Source organism: Taeniopygia guttata, chromosome 4, assembly GCF_048771995.1.
Source record: "Taeniopygia guttata chromosome 4, bTaeGut7.mat, whole genome shotgun sequence".
Classification (NCBI taxonomy): Eukaryota; Metazoa; Chordata; class Aves; order Passeriformes; family Estrildidae; genus Taeniopygia; species Taeniopygia guttata.
This window is the reverse complement of record NC_133028.1, coordinates 25,847,289-25,863,569: the sequence shown is the minus strand read 5'-3', so window position 1 is coordinate 25,863,569 and position 16,281 is coordinate 25,847,289. Positions and strand designations below refer to the sequence as shown.

The 16,281-nt window shown below is 37.6% G+C and overlaps 1 protein-coding gene across 14 annotated transcripts in view; it reads left to right on the top strand.

Annotated features, from left to right (window-relative positions):
- Window positions 1–16,281, top strand: part of FRYL (FRY like transcription coactivator) — a 162,339-nt gene that overhangs the window by 28,345 nt on the left and 117,713 nt on the right. The window contains exon 1 of one of the 14 annotated variants that reach the window (XM_072928151.1): window positions 14,076–14,244. The exons of 12 other annotated variants lie outside the window; for them this stretch is intronic. In XM_072928151.1, the coding sequence (XP_072784252.1) occupies window positions 14,169–14,244 (76 nt within the window). In that variant the 5' untranslated portion in view covers window positions 14,076–14,168. Of the gene's footprint in view, window positions 1–14,075; window positions 14,249–16,281 lie in introns of those variants that run through there. One more of the 14 variants, XM_072928157.1, reaches the window with a different exon arrangement.

Here is a 16,281-nt window from a genome sequence, read left to right as displayed (position 1 = left end):
GATATCACTATGACTTTAATATCTCCGTAGGTATATCTCACCAATCCTGCTTTTATGCTATATTCTAATTTCTTTATAGCTCTCAATTTAAATAATATTTTTCCACGTTATAACTTCAGAAGAAATAGAATTGTCTTTGTGTCAGGTTAAAAGAAAATGCTGTAGGCTGATTCAACTTTGTAGACAAAACAGATATATTCATGTTTGTTCAGTGTTTTGTTTATCATTTGAGCAAATGGGGATAATAAACTACTCTGACTGTTAAAGATGAATTTTCCTCTCTTGGTCCTTAAATATGTGCCAAATGGTGACTGTAAGGAGTGATTTAGTGGAAACCAGCAATGCCTGGCTAATATTGCTTAATAGTGTGATGTCATCATTTACGAAATGAAGACTTAGAGTCTGTTCTGGGATCATGCTTTTACAATAGCAGATAGTAGCTGAATCCTCTTTAAATTATCTGCTTATTTCTATTTTTGTATCTTGGTAATGGAATGAGCTGCTCTGCTGGAATAGAGCAAAAGAACTACTGTGTTTACCAGTTGGGTATGCTGCAGAAGGCAGGTGCTTACCAAACAGGTAATAAAACAATAGAATTATTTGAAAAAATATTGTAAACATTTACTTGCTTATTGTTGGCAGATAGGGTTTTAATGCGCCACAGAATTTAATATAATGAAGCTGTTGAGGAACTCAATAGTTTTTTAAAGCTAAGGTGGTTTGTCCTATTACTGTGTTTGAATTTGAGAGTGAGTGGTGTTTATTATTTTTTTCTTTTTACTTTTCTGGTCTTTATTCATGCTGTTTAAGATTTTTTTTTTTTTTGGTGAGATTTTAGGTGAAATTCTGAGCCTGACAATTATTTTTAAGTATAACCATATTTTAAAAGTTCTCCAAAAGACAGACCAAGCAAGAAAAAAAAAAAAAAAAAAAAAAAAAACCAACTATTCCTGGCATTGAAATCCTAAAATATTATTTTTATAATACCAGCTAGTTGGGTTTGCATCTAGCTGACCTAAAATTTTTGAGAGAAATTCAGGTGGTGAAATTTTTTGTTGTTTGTTTGTTTTTAAAATATTTATCATAGCAGCTGTCAAAATATTTACTCAGTATATACTTTGTTTTAAGAGCTGAAAACAGGACCTTACAAATATATGCTCTGAGACATCTTTTTAAATATGTAGACTCAGAAACCATCAGAATAGTTTAAAGTGTATTTCAAAAATCTTTTTAGAAGTGTCTTTTTATATGTGTAAGATTAGTACAATTGTAGAAGAAAACCACAGCTGACTTGTTTGAAGGATTTGTATGTGACTGTATGCATCACAATGCTAAATAGAGGTTAGTAAAAGAACAGGCAGGGGCTTTTTTTGCATTTGCTGTAGCATTTAAGAGTGAACATGTTCTCAGTTGTAAAAATTTCTTTCAAAAAAATGTACAATCCAAATGAAGCATGCAAAGTTGAACATGGCAGATTCAGATTGTGGCGTTAAAGAAGGGCAATGCCACCACTGCCGTGTGCGAGCTGGCAAATGGCAGCTGTACCTGTGCTGTGTGAAATGTGCCTTCCTGTTGCAGCTCTCTGCTTTCGTTGTGTTACAAGGCAGGGTAGCCAATACTGTGGAACTGTTGTAATGGCCAGCTGTGTAAGTCAAATCAGCAAGAATTGTAGAAGAGATGTTAATTTTATCAGTGATGTGAGTATTCTCACTGCTTACAGCCCCCATATTATTTCTGTGTATGGAAAGCCTGCTTCACTTCAAGTGCTTCTGCTAGGAGAGTAAAAATACATCAACTTTGGTGGTAAAGTAATGGAGCCGGGCCGTGGCTGCCTCGGGTTAACAACAGGGCTGGATACGCATAAAGTACCTGTGAGCACTGTGTCCATATATTATCAGCAGCTCTGCAGGGCATATTCAGCTCCCAGTTGCATCTCTAATCAGCCCTGTACAGCAAAGGATGACCCGGAGCTTGGTGTTTATACATGAAATACAAGTCAGTTTCTGTACCCAAGTAAAGAGTTTTGGTTAGAAAAGACTGGGAGGTGTTGATGTGCAGCTAAGTCCCATGACTTCCCCCCACAATCTCTGCTCGTTTGCCTTTAAAGACTGTTCCATAATACTGTTTGGGATCCAGAATACTCTTTACATAAAAACCTCTAACCTCTCTCCTTGTTTTCTTATCACTGCAGATAACATTGTTTTGCTTGAGTAATGCCCCAGGAAATTGTTCTGAGTATATTTTCCATAAGAAAAAATAAGGGAGCCTCTCCTAAGGGCCTTCGGAATCTGTGCTTGAAGCTCTTTGCGACAGAAGGGAGGGAAAGGAGATTTTGGGTTGATTTTTGAGTGCAGTTTTACAAGTGGATCAGGCTGATCTAACAGTTTGCCGTCAATGAAAAGGGCAATCTCACTCACAGCTGTGCAGCCTTCCGCATCTTCTCCTGAGTTCTGGTGTGGCTTTTCCCTGAGCTGATTATTTTCACAAAGCCAACGGGAAATGTTCCAGTGTATTAGGGGCACTTTTTGAAATGAATCGGGAAGGGGAATCAATGTGCTGAAAGGGCCTTTTGGGTCAGTAGTGGGGACAGCATTAAATATCTTACCATCACCAAAAGTAGCAGTCACCTTTTAGATATCCTCTGTTTTAATTGATTTGTGGAAAATGAACTCTTAAATATTTTAGATAAATGGAAAAACAAGCATCTCGCCAGAGTTTTATTTTAGGTGCAGGCATGATAGGTTTTATTATTACTGTTTATAAGAGATAAAATGACCACTGGGTAAATGTCTCTTAAGTAAGGCATTAGCTTAAGATGGAGTCAATAAAGAACTGAAATGAGGTACAGCAAATATTTTTAAAAGTAAGCCCAAGTGCAAAGAGATACGCCTCTGACTTTATTTTACCATTAATACAGAAAATCAACTATAGTTGTGTTTAATTGTCAGACACATCTCAAATATAATTTCTTTTTTATTGAAGATCTGATTTTTTTAAATTGCATACTTGACTATATACCTAATATACTTTTGCTGCAGTTTTTCTCTGGGTTTCTTTTGAAGAATGTGTGCAGAAATTTACAATGAATATATTTTAGTAAAGTGGTGAAGTAATTGAAATTTAGTGCTTCATACAAGGTGTGTATCAGTACAAGTCAAGGGTGGATATAGAAGTATTTCTTCATACTTAACAGATACTCATGTGGGGTATATTGATATACATGTGTGGAGTATATGTATATAGTGAGGATAATTGACTTGTTTTCCTTTGATAATTGTGAAGGAATTGACTTGTTTTCCTTTGATGCATGGTGAAGAGAGCTTATAAATTTTTTTTATTGCTATTGGTCACTTACTAGATTATCTTTGTATCGCATTTGCAGGGTCTGTTTATGCATCTTCTGGACTTCAAACACTTTAAAGGTTTTCTCATACATAGTGTTACTATGAGCTTTCATGTGACAGCTGAATCAATGTAATGGCTCAGTGTTGTGGACAGGAGATTGTACCCTTCCACCTGTGTAGTTGTCTTGTATATTCATTTTTGGTATTCCCGTTGCATGTCTATCTTTGGTGAGACTATTCCACTTGCTAAACCAGAGGAAACCCCCCCTTCCCTTTGAATACCAGTGGATAGGCAGCAAACTGGAGCACGATGAGAAGTAACCAACAGCAAGTTTTGGAAGTGAATGTCAGTAAACCTGCTGTTTGGACTTTGTTTTTCTGTTCTTTTGACATGCATTTAAATGTTATCTTTAGGCTAATTCTTTGAAATAATGCAGATAAAATTTAGTGGGAGGATTGTAAATTAAATAAATCTCTCTTGACCTTTCCAATCTACAATTATTTTAAGGTAGTTGTGAGAAGGACAAAATAAAGCTTTTAACTTGAAGGAGAGGGAGAGAGACATGATACTTATGGGAGATGTGAGAAAACTTAACATAGACAGAAAAACAAGTTTTCAGAAGATTCTACAAAAGCTGATTGAGGAGAGTTGTTAAGTGCTGAATTCAACAAGATGTGGAGGAACTTGTTGCAAAAATATCTACTACTGTAAAACTGTACTATCTATGATATACTGGTAATAGAAGAACAAAAATACTCTTTTAAATTTGTGTCTAAGGTGTCCACAGGCCATAGAAGTTACATTTTGAGAGAGACAATAGTTTAGTATGTTGTTCCTGTTTTGAATTATGCTGTAAATATCTTGCTCATAGAACAGATTTTAAAACTTACTCTGCTGTCAATAATATGTGTTAGTGATCCCAAGGTAGAGTATATAAAAGGCTGGATAGCATGTAAAATAAAAGTATCAGCTTATTTTTAAGGCTCTGTTTTCTTTGAAGTAAAAAACTGTTATCCTTTAAAACATTAAAATTGACCTATGGGCTAAAAAAATCCCAACTAATATCCTCCTAACATTCAAGAATGTATTTGAAAGGTTAGTACAGTATTTACGAGCAGGATTAATTCAGCAACTGCATATGAAGATGCCATGCTTGTGATACCAGCAATTCAGAATAAAGTTGCAGAAAGATAAGAATTGGAACATTGTGAAACAGTTTTTCAATTATCACTTAAAAAAGAAGTCTATGTTTCAAATGCAAAAAATTTAGTTTACAGGTACCTGCACCGCCCAAGGTGGGATTAAGGCCTGTTCTCACTGCTCACCCCACACTCACAGTCAGACAAGGTTTCCCTGTAGGCTCTATCCCAGCCTTCCCACAGCAGTTTCAGACTAGTCTTAATCTCCTTTAGGTGTGGTTTTTCTGTTTCTAATGAAAATGTGAATTGTAAGTGGAAGAGTCAGATATGGTATTTTTCAGTAATTGATATTTTTGGTGACTACTGATAGTTTCTGTTGCTTGCATTTGTTAACTGTTTTATGTCTTAGTTTGTAAACTTTTGTGTTTCTAGTTGCTTTTGTTCTAAGCTCTTCAGTAACAGGATGATTCTTACCCTTTGAGTTCTAACTTTATATGTGTTCCTATACCATGTGGATCCAAACTTAGGGGGAAAAGGCTGCTATTTCAACTATTTCCTCTTAATAAAGGGCTACTTTGGAAAACCTTTCCATTTTCAGTAAACGTAATTTTTTGTGTCTCTACCTTAGCACTGAATAGTTTTTAGTTGCTGTTCGACTAAGAATATGTTCTCTCAGGTAGTAAGTGCTATTGAAGAGTAGCTTTGATTAATGTTAGTTGGTTGTTTTAGTCGACATGCATCCTCTTGTTCTCCAGCCAAGTTCCAGAAGGTCCCTTCAAGCAAGGACCCACCCTCCCAGACAGGAGGGTTCTTGATTCTTGCTTGTATTTATTTACAAAATAAGGATTTTGTTATGAAAAATCCAAATGCACTACTGTTTAGAAGAGACGGGTAAAACTTTCAGAAAGCCATGTCATTTTACCAGTGGAACCTTCTGAAGAGATTAAGTTTCTATCTGCAGCAGTTTTTCATGACATGCTCTGGATGTTAAGGACTTGGTGTATCCTCTCTTCATGAGCTGTGCAATATACCTTTCTAGGTCAATACTACATAAATAATAACAGCTCTTTAGGTGATTAGTCCAAAGAGGTCTGTAGTGACATGTTGTGGACCCTGATTGCTTGGGATTCTTTCAATGCTCATTGATAAGACCCGTATGGCAATATAAGCTTCAGATATTCGACATCAGGATGCTATTGCACGGTCGCATTAGAGATTGACTCAAAACTGGCTAGTGTCACTTGGCATCTCTTAAAAATGCACTGGTGTGAGCTTTGTCTCAGTTACTTCTTTGAGAGGATGACTTGCTGAAGAAAGGATATTTTTAATTTCAAAATATATTCTAAATTAAAACAGAAAACCAGTAATACATGTAAAAGAAACTCAAAACTTGTATAAAAATATTGTATTTCTCTGGTATGCTGTTTTCAGTTTATTAGAGTTAGTTTAAAACTGTTTTTCCTTTGTTGATTGGGATTTCCATAAATTCCTGTTTCATGGAAGGAGCCGTGCAGAGCAGAGTAGGTTGATTTGCCCAGATATTGAGGAAGTTATAGACATTTATAGGTTCATTGTATGTTTGGATAATTAACATGTTGATATTAGTTACTGGGAGAAATGAACAGTATGCAAATGCTCTATCAATAGATAATATGACTAACAAATAGGGAGAGCCAGTTGAATGAACAGAAGAAGCTAAAGCACATTGTCCATTTTATGTGAATATGTTTTTACCACCTGATTTCAGCTGTTTCTTTTTCAGTAATTAGTAGGGCTTGAAGTGGTGTGACACCTTGGCTCTGGTTTGATGATCTGTGCCCAATGCAGGTGTGTGGATGCAGAGCTGCCTGCCATGGTTCAGGTGGAGTGCTGGGCTTTGCAGCTGCTGCCCTGTGTGCAGCTGCTGGCAGAGACTCTTTTGTAGTCCACCAGCTAAGGCACTTTAAGGAACTTTGTGTTGAGGACTATTGGCACAACTTCCAGACAAACATAGCCTTGTAAAGTTTTAGTGTGTGTTAGGTGTTTAGTGTCTAACTGTTGCATTTAGCTGCCCTTGGGTTTGTTACTACTTCTGATTCTCCCCCCTTTCTGATTTTTGTATTTCTTTTCTTTCTTTTCTTTAATGTAACAGCCTGCTTGCTCAAGATAAAGGTTCAGAAAAGAAACTCATATGAATTCTTTTATTTCTGATTTGCAACACAGTGTATATTTTATATTTTAATTACCTTTTTAAATCTTAAAAACATCTCTATTTTTTTGCTTACGCTTCAGGTTCCTACAAGAATAAGTGTTTCACAGAGATTGGAGACCTGCAAAATTCAGCATTAAAAACACTTAATTGTTTAAATCCTAGTAACTAAAGCACTAAAAAGGCACTGTAAATATTTGCTGGCTTTGGAGTAAAGAAGTATGCCAGTTTAGTTAAACTATGAAGAATGCCACGTTAATGTAATTACTCCATTTATTTCTCATATTGGGTGGTGGAGCTCCATATGCTTCTGCCCTGTGTAACTGAAACATCAGGAAAGGCAATTTCAGGAGTTGAAACCTCAAGAGAAAATTTGCTGTCCATGCCTTGCTCCTTCTTGCTTTTCTTTTCCTGACTCTCAAGTACAACTGTCCAAGTCCTTATACTATGTGTGCTGAGCTGCTGCCTATATAGGGATTGAAGCCATGGTGGAGTAAGTTGGTAGGCTTGTGATTGTGAGGAGGTTTTACAGAGACACCTGTAGTAGTTCCCTCTTGTCCCAAGATGCCATTGCCCATCCCTCTGCCTACTATTAAGTGCCCTGTGGCAGAGGTGGCTGAACAAGATGTGTATCTGCTTTTGCAGGGCTCTACAGCGTTTAGTGTATGAACAGCAGCAGACTGCAGTGGCTCAGGGCAAACGCTCAGCTTTGCTTATGGCAGAGGCAGGAAGGAAGGAGGCAAGGGCAAGCACATACACAGGGATCTTCAGCTGCTTTGCGAGTTTGGTGATAATCTGCATCCAAGAATATTTTCTGCCCAAGTACTGTTGTGCTCATGAGGCTTAATAGATTGCAGCTTCTGTGCTGAGTTTATCCCTGTAGGTACCTCTTTTCTTTAACTTTTTCTTCTTTAAAGCTTTCCCAGATGAATCATAAACTCTCAGTGGTTTTTTTTTTTCCCCCGATGCTCTCTATAGGGATGGAATAACTGATCTTTGTATAATGTAAATATGATGTTTCCCATAAAAGTGGCACAGACATCCAGCAGCTTGGGAGGAACAACAAAAATAGAAACATAACTGATTTGTAGCAGTTGTCTTGAGGCCTTGTAGGGTAACAGAGTTAAGCCATTCCTTTCTCTATCCATTTAAACACCCAGCAACTAAGCAGGGATTTTCTGTGTAGCTCCATAACTGTTTCCAGGATCCATTTAAAAGATTGGTGAAAACTGGGAGCTGCTTCCCCAAACCCAGTGCATTTTTATGTTTGTGCTGAAGTGCAGTGAGGAGGCTGACGTGGTACAGACTTGGACAGATCACACCTTAAGGCAGTTGTTTCAAGTTGTCTGACATTGAACCATCCCTAACTGGGCTTTATACCTGTAATTTTTATTTGCAGTCATTGAAAATTGAAATTTAGCATCTGAGAAGGGAATAAATCACTGTGTTTTCCAGAATTTTAATAACAGCACTACTTGTGACAATTGAGAAACTTGGATTTGTCAGACTTACGAGATATGGTAGCAACTTTAGGCTTGGGTATCACTTTACCTGCCTCATTTTGTCTTGGAGGAAGATTGGTTAAATATAATCTCAGAACTGCCTGTTGCGGTTTTTGAAATGTTTCACCTTTTTATTTCTGATTTGTTTCCTTGTAGTCTTACAGTCTTTGCTGATTTGGAAAGCTAAATTTTCAGGAAGAACTGGATATCTGTTTAGTATAAACTCTTACAAAATTCATAAGGCTGTTGTTAAACTACCTTGAAAATTATTTGATTTTTCAGGATTTGATTACTCTTGAAGGTTGTGAGGGATTCTTTCCCTTTATTTTTTTTTTCCATTTACAGCAGACTTACTATTCAGTCTGGATATTGTTAACTTAACGAAAAGTTAAATATTAACTGTATCCTCTTTGATCCTACTCAGAGACTGAGTTCTGCAAGAAGGCTGTGCATATGCATCTTCAGTGTCCATCCAGAGCTAGCTGGAAAGTTCATAATTTTCTTTAAATGGGAAATATTATTTGTAGTTCTGAATACATTTTCTATTAGTCTTTATCTTACTGAGGATGAATGTAGTAAGTCTGAAAACTGTAAAGAAACTTCTGGAAGCAAAAGTAGCTTCCAGAAAAAAAAAAATTCAGTTTTTTTGTAACTGAAAATAATGCCTTTAGCTTTGGTTTTTAATTAAGTGTTAATGCCAGAATGCTTTGTTCAAAATAATCTAAATTATTTTGCAGAGGGATAAGTAGAAAAATCATACTCTGTTATCGTGGCTGTGCTATTACAAAAAACCAAGAGCTGCACTGGGTGTTTGAGGGAGGGGAGGTAGTGTGTTACCAATATGCTCCTAGAGAAATGAAGCTATTGTACAACTGGGGAATAATGCTTTAAATGAAGGGGGAAAAAAGCAAATGAAGCTAAAAATCTGTAATGCTCCCTATAAAACACAAATTAATTACTTAAAACGTGTTATTTCTTTGCCATTTAAAAACAAACTTTTTGAAGTTAAATACTGCTCTTTTAAGATAATAAATACAGCAGTGTCTTCAGTCATGAAACCCCTCTTACCTTTTCACCCTGTAGAAGTGAAGCACAAACATAGTATGAATATTTTTATTTTTGCAGTTGCGTATCAGTGTTTGCCACAGGTCAGATCTCTGGCAGCTACTGCAGCAGCAGGATTATGCATATGGCACTTCACGTACATTGTTCAAAATAGTTGCCAGCAATGTGTCTGGGCATCTCCAAGAAAATGGCATGATGTTACTTGAATTAAAGCAAAGCTGTGCAAATAGCCTTTGCGTACACATTTCTGGTAAAGGTATTGATCCTGCTATGGATAATAATGCCTTCAGAAATACTTTTATTAAATACCTAATGCTGCAAATAAAGAAAAGTTCTGTTATCTGTACTATCGACAGTGCTAAAGTTTCTGATCTCTTACATTGCTTGGGTCCTTTAGCTATTAAAACACTCAAGGCAAATCTTGCCTGTCCTGTGACTGGACATACTGTATAGGTATTGAAAATTACATCTAAAAGGTATGTGTGGAAGTGCTGAATGTGCTTTGCTTGTACAGGTCAAGCGTGCTGTGGATGAATGGTACCACAAATGGCCAGTATAATGCTTCCTGGAGCAGCTGGGCTTACAGTGTGTGAATCTGGTAATGTATCGGTCTATTTCCAGCTTCGAGTCTGCTGACTTAGGTCACTGAAGCAGCTCGAGCGATCTGCTTCTGGCCATCCTCTTTACTAGAAGTTTTCCATATCAGAGCAGAAAGCATGGTGTGGACTGGGTTCTTGGATTAATCATTTTAGTAGAGTACAAGCAGCTTGTATCTGCAGATTGAGCACTTCTGCTTTACTGCATCTATAGTTCAATTTTTGTTGTGATCTTTTAAGAGCTTACTGATACCAGTGTGCTTATTCGTGCATACCTCACCTTGACTCTTGAGAAAGTCTCAAAAAATGACTTTAGAGTAATCTGCTCCCTTTAGAAGTGAAATGGATCTAGAATCAAAAGGTATACAAATACTGGGATCAGTATATAAACTGTGTATTTATTGGAACTGTGTAATGTTCAGCCTATTTATGACAATATTCATAGATCCTCAATTTCATATTTTCTTTTTGGATGTTTTTCTTACGTGAACCACCTCCAGATGAAAGCTATTTGCTTATATTTAAATGCAAGTGCTTTATTTTCCATTTTATCTAAAATAGTAAAATACTGATCTTACGGAAGACTTCTAAGTACTCAAAGTGATAGGTATTTTTAGTGGTCATACGTGTTGCTCTCGGTTTTAGACACAGTGTACTTTCCAGAAGACTTTCATTTTCCTCTCTGAGAATGAGGAAGTGGAAAAAAATCCATGTGGTAAATTACATTTTTCTAACACTGTTCTAAGAAATACATGGTGTTGATACCTTGTAACTCTGCATAATGAGTTTTTTTGGGCTCTTCTCAGATAATTAGTCTTGTCTGTGCTTGTCTGAGATTCAGAGGCTTGTAATCCATAGTTTTTCTTTCCTGCTTTTACTTATTCGTGTTTTGATTAAAAATAAAAGATTACATTTTAAACTTCGTGGTTTATACTGAAATCTTCCATTGATTCTAATATTTGGTAGGTTGTTTCATTAACTCATTTCAAAGGAAAACAAAAACCCAAGAAGTCTGATATGGCAGGAATTGTTATTAACACACCTTTGGTTGTAAAGCAGTTCAATTGAGTTGTGAGGAAGAAGAATTGTTGGAAGGCTTGTGCACGGTTGTACAATAATATAACTCCTATGACACTGATGTTGTATGATAGGTCTAAGATACTGACAGACCCATTACTCTACTTGTGAAATGTACTTGTACTGCTAATTTTTTTACCTTTCTTGGGGGAAGGGGAGGGCTGTGAAAATACTTCGTGTAGGCCATTTTTAAGTCTAATAAATTAGTGGTGTCCATTTAATCAAAGTTGCTCTGTCTGCTCATGTATTTATTCATGTATGCATGTAGTATAAAAAGAACATCTTCCTTTCCAAAGTATTTTTGTTTCTAATACTATATATTCCTAGTCTTCAATGCATCTACTGAAATCCTTAGAAGGAGAAGCTTGTAATCTTGGTACATACAGTTTTCATTTCTTAGAAATTGTTAATGGGCTAATATTTTTCTATTAATAATTTAAAATTAAAATTGCTAATATCCTTGAGGAAACCCAGTTGATGGTGATAATTAGTTGATACTATGAATAAATTACAGTGCTACTAGATCTCAGATGCTGTGGTGAAAGGCCATGTAACTTTCTTGGGCAAATGCCTCAATGTCATAAATAAATGCAAATCTTGAAAAATATTTCCTAATAATAATTTAATTTTGAAATGATACTTTACAGAAATACTGACAACTTCTCTATTTGTTGAAAGTCTTCTTAACAGGATTCCAAAAGATGGAACATGGAGACTAGTATTTTTGTAGGGTTATTTTAGTATCTCTCCAGGAATTTCTGGGATGATTGTATTTAATAAGTTTTTGGCACTAATAACTTAAAGAATAAAAGCTGAGGGGGGAAAAAGGGCAACTATAAAGAACCCAAAGTGTATTTTAAAAAGTCATTATTTTTGAGGTGCTGAGAAAGTTGGCTCATGATTTTGGAATACACACTGGTAACGATTCCTTTGAAGAAGTCTCTATAGCCACTGTTAAAGTAGTCAGAGACCAACCATAATTAATACAGTCTTTCAAATTAGTGGTGAAATTCATCAACGGGTTCCAAAATCTGACCTTTATATTGTACTCATAACAAAATACCTCTGTTATGTCTTATTTAGTAAGAGGAAAAGGAATGCTTGCAGTGTAACTTTGAATGTATTCATAAAAGGAGTGATGAAAAGGAATTTGAGGTAATGCTACCTACTGTATGCTGCATTTGAGGTAATACACCTACTGTGTAGGCAGTACTACCTGAAACAGGCTTATGTGAGAAAGTTTGATGCAAGGTCCCAAAGAGTTACTCTGTGGATGAATGTTTTGCTGTACCCCGTTTGGGAAGAAAAAAGTACTATTTTGATACAGGTGGCAATTTAGGATCTAATTTTAGAAAAATATTTTTTGCATGGGGAAATGGGATTATTTTTAATCTGTGAAAACTGAATTATATTACTGGTCTCTCTTAATAAACCTGTTTATCTCCTAAATGACAGCAGCTGGTACTTGAACCAGCCTACTGCAGTGACGGGCTTGTCCCACTCTTTCTTCAGTGTCCTTCTGCTGCTGTGTTAGACCTGTCTTAGAACCACTTAGAACCACTTAGTTGTACATCAACTGGTTTGTGTTACCTGTCTGTTAGTGATAGTTCTTTTGTCTATGTGGTGTGAGGGATATAAATTAAAAAAACCCCAGACAAACAAAACCAAACCCACAAATAAACCCCAAACCTAAAAGTATTTGATGTGCACTGTTTTTAAATCTTTCAGATATTTCTAATTTGTCTGAGGACACAGGTATTACTTCTTCCTTATGGCTTGTTTACTCCTAGTACAGTATGGGCAGCAGTTTTGAAACTGGATTTTTTAAAAAAATCACCTTAAAGCAGATTTACCAAGTCTATCTTGGATCCACATGCTTTTTTGGTTCATCCGTATGGTGTGGGTCAAGTTATAATTTAAGTAGACATAGTTAAATTGCTGTTGGCAGCCACTGCTACAATAATATCAGTGTCCAGTTCTCTCCGTTTCTGTTACTTGACCCAGTGGTAGTGTTACACATGTAATTTGGTGGCAGTTATGGAAACAAGCATTACTTTCTCCATGTAATTTCTTCTTGTCAGTATGTAGAAGTCTTTGTGAAATTTTTGAAGTGTCCAATAAAATTTTGAGACACTTTCAGGTGTGTTTTGATCTGTGTAAAGATGACACCTCAAGTTGACAGAGAACCACCAACTTTTGGTTGTACCTGGTAGCATGGAGAAGGTGAAGGAGGTTTATCTGAAACTGCTTTACCCTGTGCTGAAGTGGGCAAAGGCTATTAGTAAAGTATCTTGCTTTATCCCAAAGAATGACATTAAAACCTTAGTGCTACCTAAGGCAGTGGTGGATTGCATCCCTAGGAACCCAGAACTGTAACTTCTAAGAGACTTTCCATTGTGGCATTTGAGATGATACTCAGTTTTCTGATAGTTTTACTGTGAGTAAACTATCAGAAATACCAAAATTGTGTCAAGTCCTTTAGAAGACACTAAGAGAAAAAAAACCAAAACCAAACAAACCCCAGCTCAAGTCCTTTAAAAGACATTAAGGAAAAAAATACCACCACTAACCAAACTGCAAAGAGCTGGTAGAATCATAAAAGGATTTGGGTTGGAAGGGGCCTTAAAGCTAGTCTAGTTGCAGCCTCCTGCAATAGCAGGTACACCTTCACCACACCAGGTTGCTCAGAGTTTCATCCAGCCTGGCCTTGAACTCTTCCGGGGGTGGGACATCCAGAGCTGCCACTGGCTGTAGTTCTCTTGCAGGCGTCCACCGCGGGAATACTTACGGCTTTCCTGCCCTCCCTGTGTTTGTTTTTCACATTTGTGATTTCCCGACCTCCCTACCGCCACCTCTCCTTTGATTTTGACGATCTTTTAGTGTAGACGTCTTGATTGGCTTTTGGCACTGTGCAGAGCAACGCTAGGCAGTTTACTTAATCCAGCACGATTTTAACAGATCGGTTGGAAGTTTATTTAAAACTCAGAGAAGCACAAACAGCCTTTAATAGCCCCTTTTGGTTGTAGTTGCGAGGAGTCGCCTCGTTCGGCTGCCAAGGGCTGGGTAGCTGGTAGCTGTGCCTGTGTCGCTGGGAGCATCCGCCGGGAGGAGGCGGGAACGAGGAGGGGTCGGTCCGGCAGGAGCCGCCCCCCGCCCGCCGCCCCCCGGGCCCTGCGTCACCGGCACCGGCGCGTCCCTCCCGCGGTGCTGGCGGAGGCGGCGGGCGGCCGGCGCCCCGCTCCGCCCTGCCCGCACCATGCTCAGCCTGCAGGACTCCCTCTTCTTCGAGATCAGCATTAAGTCTCTGCTGAAATCCTGGAGCAGCAGTAGCAGTAAGTACGTCGCTGCGCCGGGAACCACAGCAGTGTAGCACATACCGTATTCCTCTTTAATTTCACACCCCCCCCCCCTTTTTTTTTTTTTTTTTTTTTTTATGCTGCCGTGTGACATTGCCCTTTAAAAACCAGGGGTTAATGGTCCTGTGTGCTGGTGCAACTCGGCATAGCCAGTCTGAGAGCTATCTGCTTCTTAGTTCTCATGAAAGATTGAGTATGTATTTATTTGTTTATTATTTTATTTTCTGACTGCAGTTGTTTCAGTCTCAGAAAGTTCTTTGCACCCTTTGCTGTCCAAGACAGAGGTGACAAGTAAATGCTCATCTCTGCGGAGTTACCAGATGCTGATCATGTCTTAGTTCTGTCAAGCTCCAAATGCTCCTTTGAAGTGAATCAGTCACCCTTGGACAGTGTATTTCACAGGGGGGCATTATTTTTGTGCCTGAAATCTATTATTATGTGTACAAAAACCACCCACTTTGGTCTTCTTAATGGCCTGAAACGAGAGTTTCTAGGAGGATTCCTTGTCTGAATTGAGCCAGCGAAGCAAGGATGCTGCTTTTGGTTCAGACAACCCGTCTGTCCTCACATCACCCCTTCACACATGCTTCAATGCAGGGTCTTGGGCCGGAGCTGCCTCGCACTGTGTAGAAGGCTTTGCTAACGTAAGCACAGCAACTTCATGACAGCATGCCAGGAGGTGATAAAGATGACGTAATTGAATGTCAGCTGAGTATTTCCTACGTCTTAAGTTTCTTGTATATGTGAAAATGAAAAAAGTTAAGATCTGGAAGTAAGTGATATCTCAGCTTTATGTTCTATTAATTGCTGCTTGAGATGTACTGGGATGCACAGTTTCTACTCAGCATACACTTCATCAAAATAGCTCCATTAGGATTTTTACCCCAATACAGTGGTATATATTTTCCTGTTGTTTTTGAAGGTATTAGTAGCAAGTTATTTATTACAGAGTGTATTAATCAGTGCTAGGAGAGTATGCAGATACTTAGTTTGTCCTAGTAGCTCATTCAGACCTGATTTGCCTTTTGTATTAACTGCTGTAATTCTGTTTTAGACTGATAGCTTCTAGACTATTGTCTTAGAAGTTAAAGCAATGCATGTTTCAGAACAAGTTTTCCTTACGGGTTTTGCTTTTTAGTTTGTTTAATTTATGTCTTGCCGATTAGCAGTATCTGTTTCAAATAATACTTTGTAATTGTACTTGGTAGTTATTAAAATGCTTGCTGCAATAGAGATAACCAGAAGGATTTTTGCAGTATTTTATAGTGGAAGTTGAAAATCCCTTATGAAAATAATTTAAAATCCTTAATGTTGATTCATATGTATTGTTTCCAAACTAAAGTAAATTGTAGGATACAATAAGTTAAAATAAATTTAGTCTTCAACTATATATATAATTGTATAGATAAGGAGATAAATCTCAGCTTCCAGACTAGATAATTGTCGGCTGTGACAATACAGAGTAATAATAACAACAAGATAGAGAGTAATAAATAATAAAAAGGTTGTCTGAGAAGATATGATGCTATGTTTTCTCCTTTATGCCCTCTGTTATGTAAGCACAACGGAATAAGATCTTCCTGACTCCTCCATCAGGAAGTGGCACTTGGGTCATCTACCAACAAACCAATTTTCTGTGTGCGCTGGTGAGATAGCTGGGGTTTATTACACTTTTTCCAGGATTGTCACTCCATTTGTGATTGGTTTTGAATAGTGGTTCCAGCATAGCTGCACATCTACTCCGTGAGCATGCAAGAGTCACATTCTGATGGCACTGTGCAGACTGGCCAGAGCAGAGCCCTCTGTGCAGCCTGTGCCGGCTCCAAGGATTGTGATTCACGTGCATACCTTAGTGAGTTTTGCTGAAGTGGGCAAGCCATTTGCTTTGTTCCTAAAACATTCTCTATTCAAGTGATGCAGTATGTGCAGAGCAGGGAATTACACAATATTTATGTTGAGGATGAGCTTGGAAATTCAATAAATATCCATTTGCTAAGAAATTACTTCAGAAAA